The 12,931-nt window shown below is 43.3% G+C and overlaps 1 protein-coding gene across 4 annotated transcripts in view; it reads left to right on the top strand.

The window, feature by feature from the left end:
- The first annotated feature begins 10,733 nt into the window (after window positions 1–10,733).
- The window catches only part of LOC311494843 (neuron navigator 1-like), a 34,451-nt gene continuing 32,253 nt past the window's right edge, over window positions 10,734–12,931 (top strand). For all 4 annotated transcript variants that reach the window (XM_084554094.1, XM_084554092.1, XM_084554093.1 and 1 more), the window contains exon 1: window positions 10,734–11,012. In XM_084554094.1, coding sequence (XP_084410220.1) covers window positions 10,930–11,012 — 83 coding nt within the window. In that variant the 5' untranslated portion in view covers window positions 10,734–10,929. The remainder of the gene's footprint in view (window positions 11,013–12,931) is intronic.

Genomic DNA, 12,931 nt, shown 5'->3' with positions numbered 1-12,931 from the left:
ACCAAATAAAAAACAAAAAAAGATTGGGAAAGGGAGATGACAGACAAAGGGAGCAGAGATGAAGACAAAAAAGGGAAGCGCAGACGTTTTTATATGCTCAAGATAAAATTATCGCTGATCTTATTATGTCAGTGTTGTGTTATGATGTCTTCATAGTCTTTAGAGGAACACTGAATCCAGGGTTTGTAACAGTGGTGTAATATTGTGAACACATACAACCTACCTGGCTGTTGACTGTTTTAATGAAGATAAGGTTAGACAGGTCTTGATTCCAGGCATGTGACTAATGATTATTTTTATAATTGACTAATTCTGTCAATTAAATCTTATTAACAAGTGTGTAAATTATGAAAAATGGCAAATAAGCTCCCAGAGACCAAAATGTATTATTTAAAACAAGCATCAAATACATTTAAGATATTGTAACCAGTAAATTTATCAGTCAGTTTAGTATTTTGAATAAAACTATTATTTCTAAATGTGTAGAAAGTTATTGTCAGTTAATTTTATGCTGACTAATTGATCAGTTTATCTACAGAGCTGGCATAGTAGGGTCGGGTGTAAGAGGCTGTGGTGCTCCTCACTGCTCCAACCACACAACTAAATGTGTCTTTGCCACTAGAGGGCAGACTGGTGCTGCTGTTCCCTCCAGACATAGGCTTGAAGTACCCCCATGCGGAATTTCTCTCCTTTTATAATTTATTACACATCCTCATCCATTATGCATACAGATACTACCCCTGTCATACAGAGGTCACAGTATACTACCATATCTCACCCCAGCATATATTATACATAGGATTTCCCCTTATACATTATGCATCACAAACACATACTCTGCGTTCTTTGTTTGGGTTTCGTATCTCTTGTCTTTTTGTTCTGTTAAATGGTAATGGAAAAGGAAGCTGTGTCATAAAATGCTAATTTGTCCATGAGCATATGTAGATGACATGGATTTGACTCATTCCCAAATTCGCCGTGACTCACTTGAGTTACGGCATGAGTCACGTCCACATGTAAAGGTAAGTTTATATGACCTGGCTGAACGCAGACCCTATATACTCACGCACACTCTGAGTCACGATCCCTGATATCTGTTTCCTGTGCTTTTCTAGCCGGGGCCTCAGTTTGTCTGATGAGTTTCACTTAACATCTGGAAGCAGACCCCTCCCAGTACTCCCCCCCCCACACACACACACTCTCACTCACACACACGTCATTCTCACCAGGAAACTGGGAGAGGGGCAACCACGAGGAGGTCATTCCCCTCAGAGTGTGTGTGTATGTTTGTGTACTTTAAGCTGTATTAGGGTGTGATACGACATAACGAAGGTTGTGGAGTTACGCTGTGTAAACTACAGCAGATTTAATGTTTCAAACATCAGCTTTTATTATTGTTTTTCTTGTTTTAACAATAAATTGCAGCTCATTTTAAGCCTCTTGTTACATGATTGTATAGCAAACAGCTCAGTCTCTTTTATTTACTTTTTTTTTTCTTACAACAAACAGCCCATTTAAACAAGAAAACTATTTGGTTGCATAAAGCAAGTTAAAAACAGGAATGCATAGGAAGCTTAACGACTACAGTGCAGTACTCATGTTGATTTGTGTCTGCTGGGTGGATAATGTCTTAAAAAAAACTTGTGCAAGGAATGAAGGGTATGATGGGTAATCATTAGTTACATGCCAAGAATCAAAACCTCTCTAACCTTATCTTCATTAAAACAAGCCGCCTACTGACATGAGTTGTCTTCTAGCAGAGCAAATAAAGAGCGCTCAACCTGTACTGGTGTAGCTTTCACTTCATCTCCATCACAGCTTACAGTATTGTCATATATTCATAATAAAGTCAAATGAGCAGTCCAGTGTCTTGAGAAGCACTAACGCTGTAAACCACAATAGGCTAAATGCAGTGTTTCCTCTTCATATCAACACTTGGTAGGCTTTGTACAAGTGTCGGGGATGTGGAAACACAATGGGGAGGAGATTTGGAGCGTTTTGTGGGATGTATATAACCACCCGAGTAAAGCATAAAGTCTAGATGCGTATGCTCTTAGAAAATAGAAGACATTGATTTCCATTGTTGTTGTTCAAGTGGTGATAATGGACTCTATAGACACACGCACACGTGGCGGCGACTGGATGAGTGTGTGTCTTGTTTTCCGCCCCGCTGGGTGCAGACGCTTTAGCTTCTGGATGGGAGAACTCCCGGCGGCGGCGGCGGCGGCGGCCTCCCATTAGTAAACGCGCAGTCTCCATGGTTACACTGAGAGACAAGGCGGTTCGCTGCGCTAAACGTCTGAATTATGAAAACGTTTGTGGCGGAGCAGGGCGAGCACACGCATACGCACACGTACGCACTAAGCTCCCTGGTGCGTTTCAGAGCTCTCTGGTTTAGGTGTCTTGATTCAGCGCCGTGTACTTTCTAGAAAAACAGTAGTGAGCTGTTTTATTTTAGTGACTGTCCAGCCGAGTACAAAGAAGTGAAAGAGGAACAGGAATGTTTTTATGGAGAAGTGTTTTGAGAACAAATGATGCACGGAGTAGAGTTAGATGCCTTTAGTGGACACTTTAACCTCAGCTTACTCAAGGTCATTATGTGGCCCTTATCTGATGCCTAGCTGACCACATCAATGGTCAAGCACTTTTAATTAGGTGTAACTCAATAGGCCTTGTCATTGCCTCTAAATCTTATCTCCAGTGGTTTTGGTGGGGGTATATGGGTAGTAAATGAAGACCGTACTCCCATACATACTCCTGTGTTTGTGTGTGTGCGCGTGTGTGTGTCTTAGCTTTTTTCTCAATCTCACTGTGCACCAGCTCCATCTACTGGCCATGAGTGAGAACTTCAGATACACATACACAAAGACACACAGAGAGCCTAATGCAACCTGGCACTGATTAATAATTTCTCCTTCCCCACATCTGGAACGGCCTTATGTTACAGGTGACGTATCTGTTCACTCTCTCTCTCTCTCTCTGTCTCCTGATGTGGTCCTCGGTGGAGACACGGAGGTCTTCCCTCTTGCTAAAACCCAGATCTTTACACTGTGACTCACACTGAGGTCCAGTTACAGACCCCCTCCCAAAAAAACAGCACAGACCCTGTTGCCCAACTCTAAATGTTATCATAACAGGGGCGGTGATCAAAGTGGGCTCTAATGAAATATGATGGAGGAAATGGAATATTTTTCTTATTATTTTCTTATATTTAACACTCGCCTATAGGGCACATGGTTAATTTAACACGCATGATTAAAATCATTCACATCTCTAATGAGATGAAGAGGTTAAAGGTCAGATGAATGAGAACATGACTCTCAAGTGACTTTTAAGGACCCAAAGGGAAATTTTGTGACATAAAATATTATGTTAAAATATTAAATAGTGAAATCATATCTTAATTCTTTAGATGTTCTCAATGAACAATGATGTCTAATTGAATCTAAATAAATAAGCATTTCACAATTTTCTATTAAAGGGTTTAGAACTAACGCTGAAAGTTGACTTTCTGAGGTCATTCTAGTTAGTTTTGCATTATGCCAATGTGCCACTGTGACCGTACCCATAATTTCGAATGCTAATGCCACTTCCTGCTGGGCTTTTCTAAAAAACAGTGCTACATTTTAGATTATGCTAGAAATGTGTGTAATGCATCACATAAATCATCAGGTTTGCTTTAATAGTTATGACATGTTGCCGTTTTGTGTAATTATTGCTTATTGTGATTGTTGTGTCTCTTGAGTTTTATAACAAATGAAAGAAAATGAATTGCTACCTGGAGATTTAGAAAGGACAGTACTGGAAACTCAAAGCAACACATTGATGTGAAGGCCACTATTATGCAAAACAAAACAAAAAAAGCCAGCAGCTTTCTATATTTCTACACTTGTAGATTTTTCCATCTATGAGATTTTTCCATTCCTCACCATGCCTTTCTCCTGTGCCCATGTGGCATTGTGTGTCAGAGACGCCGCGATTCACATGAAAAGTTGATGAGAAGCAGATTGAGGTGTGTTTCAGGAGGTTGACGGGCCGTGTGTTGCTCCGTATCACACTACCTGCTCTTCTCCCGGCCTCTCCGCCTCTGTAGGGTCGCTCCTTTGGCTCTGCCTGCTCCTTTGGCTCTGCCTGCTCAGTGCGGCGTGTAATCAATTACTTTTCCTGTCATTATGGAGGCAACTTGACAGAGTGGAGGAGCGCACTCTTTCTTTGTTCCAGCACGTGCTGGCAAAACACTAGAGCGAACACCCACGGAGAGCACACACACAGACACACAAAAGCACCATTTATTAATTAATCGGAGCTATTCACCATCATCACATGAGCAGAATTAAGCAGAGACATGTGGAGAGTTTGTCTGCTGTTCAAGAGGAAAAAAGCACCTTACGTCAGCACTTTACATGACAGGACAATTACGTTTAGTTCACATCTAGTAGCTGAATTTGCATTTAAACACGTAATTTATCTGCCTGGCTATTCCTCTCAGGGATGATGTAACCATCTCCAGCTGTAACAGCAGGACGCTGCTGACAAACAATAATGACATTAATCTGTTTGTCTGCTAAAGTGGCACAGAGACACATCACCTACTCACACACATGTAGAATTATACACACACAAATACACGGACACATTAAAAGATTTAACAGAGAGTAACATATGGGGCTTCGGAGGGATTTGCGGTCCTAGAGACCCCCCCGACACCTCCTGTTTCAGCGAGAACAATGTCCTTATGTACCGTATCTATTCTCTTGTGTTTGCTCTCTTGTGTTTGCGCCACATTGGTTCATTATTAACTTTCTTAATTCACTGCACGACACCACAGTGTTGACTCTAAGGCCAGGCAAACTGTACTTGAATGAGTCTTTCTTGTACTTGTCTGCCCGTCCTTTTCTCTGTTGCTGAAAAAATATTTGCTTTTACTTCTTTTGTTTCATCCTTCACACTTGCTCGCACACGCATGTACAATTACACACACACACACACACACTGGTGTTGGTTCCAAGTGGGCCGCATTTGCAGGAATGCCTGACTTCTACTCCCGTCGGTCTCCATGGATATGTTTAGCTTGACTAGAGGCCATTTCATTATTGTGAAACGTGCCGATGTTGAGCAACAAACACATGTTCTGGATCGGAGCTTGGGAACATGCAATTACATCCCTTGGACAGATTTTCCCACATTCTCATTTGGAAGAAAAGAGAAGTTTTTGGGAAAGTGTGTGACTACAAGACAAGTAACGTATCTCCAGCTCTAGATGTAATTTCCTCGAACTTCTGTCTCGTCTACACTATCTGCTGTTCCCAAAACCGTTGTGCCTCATCTCTCCCTCGAGGTTCATTCCATTCTCACACCCACCACCCAAGCAAACGCCACAGCCCCTGTCACGGCTACTGTTGCCTAGACACCCCGACCCTCCCCATGCTGAGGCCTGGTAAATCCCTATGGAGACGCTATGGCATAATCCCTCCTAATCCCTGGCTTCCTCTTATGGCAGGGTTCAGAAAAGCATGAGAGAACTTCAGGGACTTGGTCAGCAGTCTGCAAGGGCAAGGGGGTGTGGATAGTAGTGTTATGATGGCTATGGAGTGTGTGAGCGTGTGCATGTGCAGGACCCCCACATAGTTCAGAGGGATGTGTTACCATGTCAACAATATAAGCAAAGGAAAGGACCGGAGTGTGTGCGTGAGCGGTTTCGGCTTTTTGACTTACAGAGGTCAAAATGTCACCGCTTTTGCCCAATGACCAATTTCACCCCATTTCCTTTAAGGAAAGGGTTGAATCCTGCTGTTCCTGGAGGTGTTTTGAATCCACTTTGTTTTATTTTCACATGATACATACGCACTCGACCTACAGAAGAGATGAAAAAGGAGGTGAAACAGCAACTGATGGCGAATGTGATACTAAACAAACACGCGTCGATATGAACCACGTAGACGTTTGCTCTTAAGAATTTGTCGGAAGTATTACCAGACAACGTAGACAGCAGAAGACATAAAATCTGGAAAGAAAACAGAGAATTTTCGTCTCTGAGATTACTCCCACTCTCTTAATACAATGGATGTGAATGGATTTTAGTTTATGATGCTCACTGCAACATCTCTTCAGCATCAATATCCATGTGATCCTGCATAATTTACAAACTCAGCTGTGAAGAATTTTCATGTGTAAGCTCTACATTAGATGCCCCCTCACTGAATAGCAAATCCACTTAATCTTAAATAATCTGCCATGTTTTTAGTTCTAGCCAGTCCTAGAGAGAGATGCCGCAATAACGCAGCAGTACAGTTTTAGCCATGGCTTTTTAATTTAGTTTGTGTGTCGGTCCACCACTGTGGTCCTTAACGAAATATTAAACTAAGTCGAATGATTTTACAGACATTAATAGTCCTGCTTTTCAGATATAATTTGTCTGGTACCTTGGTTTGTGATCATCTACCTGCAAAACTAATGTCAGTGACACAATGCAGTGCCAAGTGGTAAATGTTAGTAGTTAATAGTTGACTACTAACATAGTTAATTTGTCGATCGTAAACATATCAGTATGCTCATATTAGCATTTAGCTCTGTAGACTTTTGTTGGTTGTCTGCTACTAATCCCGACATGCACTTGCAGTTGGTGTTGGCTTGCATTCTGTGAACTAATAAGTAATTGGAGCAGTGAATAAAAAGTGATTTTTATTCACTTTTGTGCCAGTGCAAATGTGAGACATGTAAAAACACAGGCAGATAAGTCTGAGTTTTTATTGTGCAACCTTGCTGTCGTTCATATATTTTATGTAAATCACTGTTATCAGTGGAAAATTAGTATTTTGCCTGCTATAAGGAAGGGAGTTTGAGGAAATGATCAGGTTCATTCCTCAGAAGATTGGTTCCCACAGAACAAGACACCCCCCACCACGACACACACGCACACACACACACACACACACACACACACACACACACACACACACTCTTGCTAGCCTTGCTCTCACTCATTTATACCCTTCCTCTTACATCTGCATGGCCTTTAAAGAACATGCTGTAGGGGGTAAATGAAACTGCACGGTAAAGGACAAGCTCTTTAGGAGCTTTGGATGGGAGCCGTCTCAGATCTACACTATACATGCACTACACTGCGCACATTCAAACATACAATGTGCAGACTAAAGCCAGGCCTTGGGAGTTTAACAGTGGGGGTGTGACGGGGGGTTTGTAATGCGCATAAGAATTGGCCTTGCTTCCCCTCCCATTGACTCCCACCGTGTTATTCTCTCGAGTTGTTTCGACATTAGTCACACACTTTTCTTTCTGCCCTCCTGCCATCAGTCTCCCTTCCTGTTCTCCTCATTACTCCATCTCTTAATCTCATCCTTTCAAGTAAGCACCAATTCTCCCGACAGTGAACATAACCTCATTATGAGGTCAAGGCTGAACTGGCTGCAGAAACCTCTTGAGCTATTTGAACTCTTAAGACGTTAGCTGTTTTTTTGTTGTTGTGTTTTTTTTACCTTTTTTGCCTCTGCCTCTTAAGCATCTTTGAAGTCAGGTTTCTGAACAGTTCTCAGCTGACCAAACCTCAAGAGTTTTTAAGAAAGAGCCTAATAAGATGGTTTTGGTGGTCCAGACATGGAGGGTCCCCTCAATTAACCACAGGAGTACCTTCTCAGGCCGGGAAATTCTCTTTGAGGTTCAACTTAGAGTCCCTTTCAGTAAGGTTTTCAGCATTCAGACGGTTTAAAAAAAAAAAAACTCCTGTTGTCAAAGAACTACTAGACTGAGCATGCAGGCTGGTATGCAAGCTACATTTTGGTAATTTGCCAGAAAATAAAAGAATGTGCGTGTGTTGACGTATTACTTTTACATATGAACAATGCTGTGCACATATTTGAAGAATGACATACAGGTTGCCAACACCCGTCATTCCCTACAGCGATTTTCTGGAGTGTATGATGAAGGACTGGTTGAAAGCTTGTACTTAAGACGTGCTGTTCAACCACGCTGGAAAAGAAATGTGTTGTTTATAATCATTCCAGACGTTACAGAAAGGAGACCCAAAATTTCTGTGGGGAGCTATTGATGTGGATTCTGATGTTATCTGACCATCCGACACGCAGTTTGGACAGACCGTATGTCCCACTTAAAACTGCATTTAACATATTTGCAGAATAACTGCACTTTCAGCTTCTATTGCAAAAATGAAAGTGACAGTTTCATGTACAGAATCTTCATAAGCCTAACAAAGTGCTGCAATGTGACTGTTCTGTGATCGAAAGGGTGATAGTTAAACACAGGTAAATGATAAGCTGATAAAATAACAGAGAAAAACATGTTTGTAATAATGAATGAGTGTAATGAATCTGTGTGAAGGGTTGTTTTAGTTTTGTTTACATTCTGCATGCGGCTTGGCAAGCGCTCGCATGTGCATCTGTGTGTGTGTGTCCGTGTGTGTTCCTGGTCTGATAAGAGGGATGATCTTTCCCAGGTCTCTTGTCTCTTTCATCAGCTGTGGAGTGACAGGTTCCCAGGGTCGTACGGATGACCCCTCCTGTATACTGTCATTACACAGTTACATCACCACCTAATTATACCATCCTACCACACCAATACGCGCACTCACGGAACTTGAAAACAAGCACTGTGGTCTTGTCAGATGAGTGAAAAGGAGGTGGGGGTGAAAAAAAAAAAGAAACCCCTCTTTGATGAGGCAGAGGCCAACGCACGGAGAGGGAGACAGAAGAGCATGTCTGGACATGAGTCAGTGGTCGAAGTAAAAGCTGGCCAGACAGACGCAGAGCGCCGTCCAACTAACCTCTCCAAAAACTCGGATGAGGGTCGACCTAAATGAAAGCAAAGGCTCATGCTGACGTAAGGAGGATTGTGAATGTGTGTGTGTGTGAATGTGACAGTGTTGTTGTTGTTGTCGTGCTAGGCAACAACGGTGGCAGCGGCTCCACACACCTGCAGTCCAGCATGCCAACGTGCCAATCAGACCTCTAATACACACACACACACACACACACACACACGAGCACTGTGTGCCCACCTGGCCCTGCATGGTACGGGTGAGCAGTGGCCTGAAGAATCCTGTCGTTGTTCCCTCCTCACTTAAAAAGAGTGTGTTAATGGTCACTCTTCTCTCTCTCTGTGGGTGTTTGTTTTCCCATCTCTTTTTCTCTTACACTAGAATTCACACATTTTCTTTCTCCTGGCTTTGGAACCAAAAAAGACACTGTTAATTATCTCCATCCCCCCTCCTCCTCCTCTTTCTTTCTTTCTGTCTGTCTGTCTGTCTGCCTGTCTCTTTCTCACCCTTCATTCACTTACTGAACAGACTCGGCAGACAGGCAGATCTATTCACTGGGGTCCGCTCAGTACTTAAAGTGTTTAAACACCACTGGAGGGATGTGAGGGTGCAGAGCTTGCGGGGGAGTGGATACATGATACCCACTCTATTCCACTGCAAGTCTCCAATAGCCAATACACGCTCTGTTACAATAGAAACACTGGAGTCATTTACCCTCCCTGCTTCATTACATCCTGATTGGGGCCTATTTACGCCACCAATGGCTTGGCTGTTAGCCAGGATGTTTTTCTAGACTGTTGCCGACTGTTGAAAGAGACTCGTGTGTGATAAATCAAAGTGTATAAGAAATGTTTTTGATTACACTTCTGAGAGTTATTTACAGTGTGCGATGTCATGGTCGCTATTTGACTGGAGAACATCCTTCAGTGACATTTCAGGTCATTGTTGTGGTTTCTGTCTGTTGCATTTATCGAACAGCTGCTCTTCCTGGTTATGGCGCAGATTAAGTTTCTGCACACAATGAAAAACCATGACCCGTTATTAATGATTTACACATGTTACAATAGGCTGTGGGTTAGCAGTTTGATTAAATGGAAGTGGATGCTCTATAGATTTTCTTTCATGTGTTTTGGACTTTGAAGAGTTGGGTGTCTTTCTAATTACGTAAAAACCTGAAAATCCTAAAGAAGGGTATAGGCCAAGTTGCTGATCTGTAAAGCATTGATAAATGATTTACTTGTGGGGTATTAAATCGATTAGCTGTGTAAGTGGTGCAGAGAGATAGAAGGTCAAACTTCCATGGAGAAAGGCATGAAATGTGATAAAAAACAATTATACAGAAATTTGTTCTGGATTATACATGAATCCATCAGGAATTACAATCCAATAGTACTGTTTCCACCTTAGGCTAAAAGGTAAAAAATATTTTATCAGGTTTCTACAGAAACCTTTGTGAATATTGCCAGGCTGTTATGGGTCTAACAGCCCCCTTGCATGGTAGTGAGAACTTTGTGTTACTGATACTTAGGAATAAAGTAACCTACTTATTCCACCCTTGAAGTGGATATTACATGCCAGCCTTCTCTGTTGCATTGATGGCTATCAGTGTTGAGTGAGCGGAGTCAGTGGGTGCCTTGCGCGCGGAGCAGAGATTTAAGAGTGTGAAAACGCCTTTGACATGTCGCTTTAGGGAATTTGATGACTGTGCTTGTGCTGCGGACTGAATGCGCGTCGAAGCCTCTGCGCGCTTTTTGGAAAAGGCGCAGCTGCTCGCGATCAGCGAAGCGGGGCCGAAGGAGGTGGAATTTGGGGTGTTGCCTTTTCATCCGTGCCTCCCTCCCTCCCTCCCTCCCTTACTCATCGCCTCACTCCCTTCCTCCGCAAACGTGTGTGTGTGAGTGAGAGAGAGAGAGAGAGAGAGAGAGAGAGAGTGAGTGTGAGTGGAAGCACTGCGGGTAGTGAGTGGGTCAGTCAGTTAACGCTGCTGACTCTCACAGGCGGTTCCCCTTCGGTTATCAGCGGCGGAAAGCACCGGGTGGATACTTTCTCTCTCTCTGCCTATCTCTGCCGCTTCAGAGCCACGGAAACGGGATATGCCAAGCGGGAACAAAGCGGCGTGAAAGCTGGACGGTTGTAGAATGAGCGGGCGCGTGCTAAACGGGAAAATGCTGCAGCTCCCGGCTCCGCAGCGCGCTGGGAGGACAATGCACTTTCTGTCAAGGTAATGGATGAGCTTGTGTGTGTGTGTGTGTGTGTGTGTGTGTGTGACTGAGGATGCCGGACAAGACGCTGACTGACACGCCGATGGCATTGGTTTTGATTATGTAAACGCGATTCAAACGAGAGGCTGATCGGGTCGCTGCGAGTGTGGTGCAGAGTCTGTGCGTAAAAATCAGCAGCACGTCTCATTGATAAAACTCCAGCCGCTGCATGGTGGCACGTTTCATTATTGTGAGTGACATGCGCGCAGATCAAGCTGCCGTGGGGTTGTGTGTGTCAGTCTGGACGCTGAGTAAAGGATGGGCTTTCGATGAGCGTATAGCTACGTTACAGTGCAGCCTATAGGCAGACCTCAATGCGCAAAGCCATAGGTTGAATCAGCATTGTATTTTATTCAGTGCTTTAAGTGGAAAAAAATAAGTGCCAGTACTTCCCTTATACAACTGTTGCCAGGTAAATTAGGCGGTGGGCGGTCGGTTCCAGCAGATCATTAAGTGATATATTCAAATACTAGAACACGATGCTGATTTTTAAAAAGAAAATCGTTTTATTGAACTTGAAACTCTCCAGACAAATTATGTTGTTCACTTGCATGTGGCCCAAAAGAAGGTCTTCAGGGAGGCTGTTCTCAGGTAACATACAGGCTGATGAACAAGGTAACTAACTGGCACCTGGATAAGAGATGGAGAACAGACATGGAGAAAAAAAACGCTTGTCTGTCCTCCAGTGTCATCCTCACTGATCCGGGTTCTCTTTTGGCCCTTTTGGAGCCACGCCAACATTTGTTACGAGGTTCACTAAACCGTCTGGTCTGACTCAAACAACCGGCAAACTCGTTTCGACTGGCATGAATGTTGACATTCAGCGTCGCGCGAGATCTCTTCTTCTTCACGCGACGTCCTTTCCGGCACACTCGATTCGCGAGACCTCCTCTCGCGAGGGGCAGGAGTGCGGTGTGACCAGTGCACACTGGGTAATGTAGTACCGTATTTTCCGGACTATAAGGCGCACCTGAATATAAGCCGCACCAGCTAAATTTTGGGGAAACTACAGATTGTGCCATATATAATACGCACCCGACTATAAGTCGCACCCGACTATAAACCGCTGGTGTTTTAATGTTTAATTACCGTAAGGGTTTCTTCTACCACGGAGGGGATCGTCGGGACAGAAATGACTGTTTGGAAACGCAAAGCGTCCCATTTATTTACATTTGACAAACATAAATCTTTTGATCAATCAAACAAAAAATCAATCGATCAAACTTTCACATCTTTGACATTACAAACAGCATTCGTGCAGTGCACAAATAATACAACGGTATACACTTCCTGTAGTCATAGTACTGTAGTGCAGTATTTAAAAAACAAAACTTACAACGCTTGACGAGGCAATAACGTTAAATGGCTAAATTTAATTTGTTTGTAAATGTGCTTGCCTGTAACGGCAGCAAAAGTGCAGTAACCTGCTGCTCAACTAAATAACCAGCATCTTTTTCTTAAACAGCCAACACAGCAGTAAAGGTGCAGTAATACGGCCGTTTACTGTATCAAAATAACCAGCCTACTATACCAGAAAAGTCAGTTCTTAATCCTCGTGTCATCGTCTATGACATGATAGTGCGCCCCTCGCTGTAAAAATCCCTCCGCCGTTGTATAAGCCGCAGGGTCCAAAGCAAGTGACAAAAGTAGCGGCTTATAGTCCGGAATTTACGGTAAGTAAGTATAGGAGCATGAGTATCACGAATCGCAAAGCGAGAAATAGAACAGGACAGGGTACTATGAGCTCATGAGAAGTCCCGGTACGCCGTAAAAAGTCCCGGTACGCCAGAGGCTAAAATTGAGAAGTGCCGGTACTCCGTACCGGTGCGTACCGGCCCACTTAAAGCACTGATTTTATTGCTGGCACTCTTAGACTATT

This window comes from Chelon labrosus, assembly GCF_963514085.1.
Source record: "Chelon labrosus genome assembly, chromosome: 10".
NCBI lineage: Eukaryota > Metazoa > Chordata > Actinopteri > Mugiliformes > Mugilidae > Chelon > Chelon labrosus.
The sequence above is the reverse complement of the archived record's forward strand: the minus strand, read 5'-3'. Positions and strand labels throughout refer to the sequence as shown.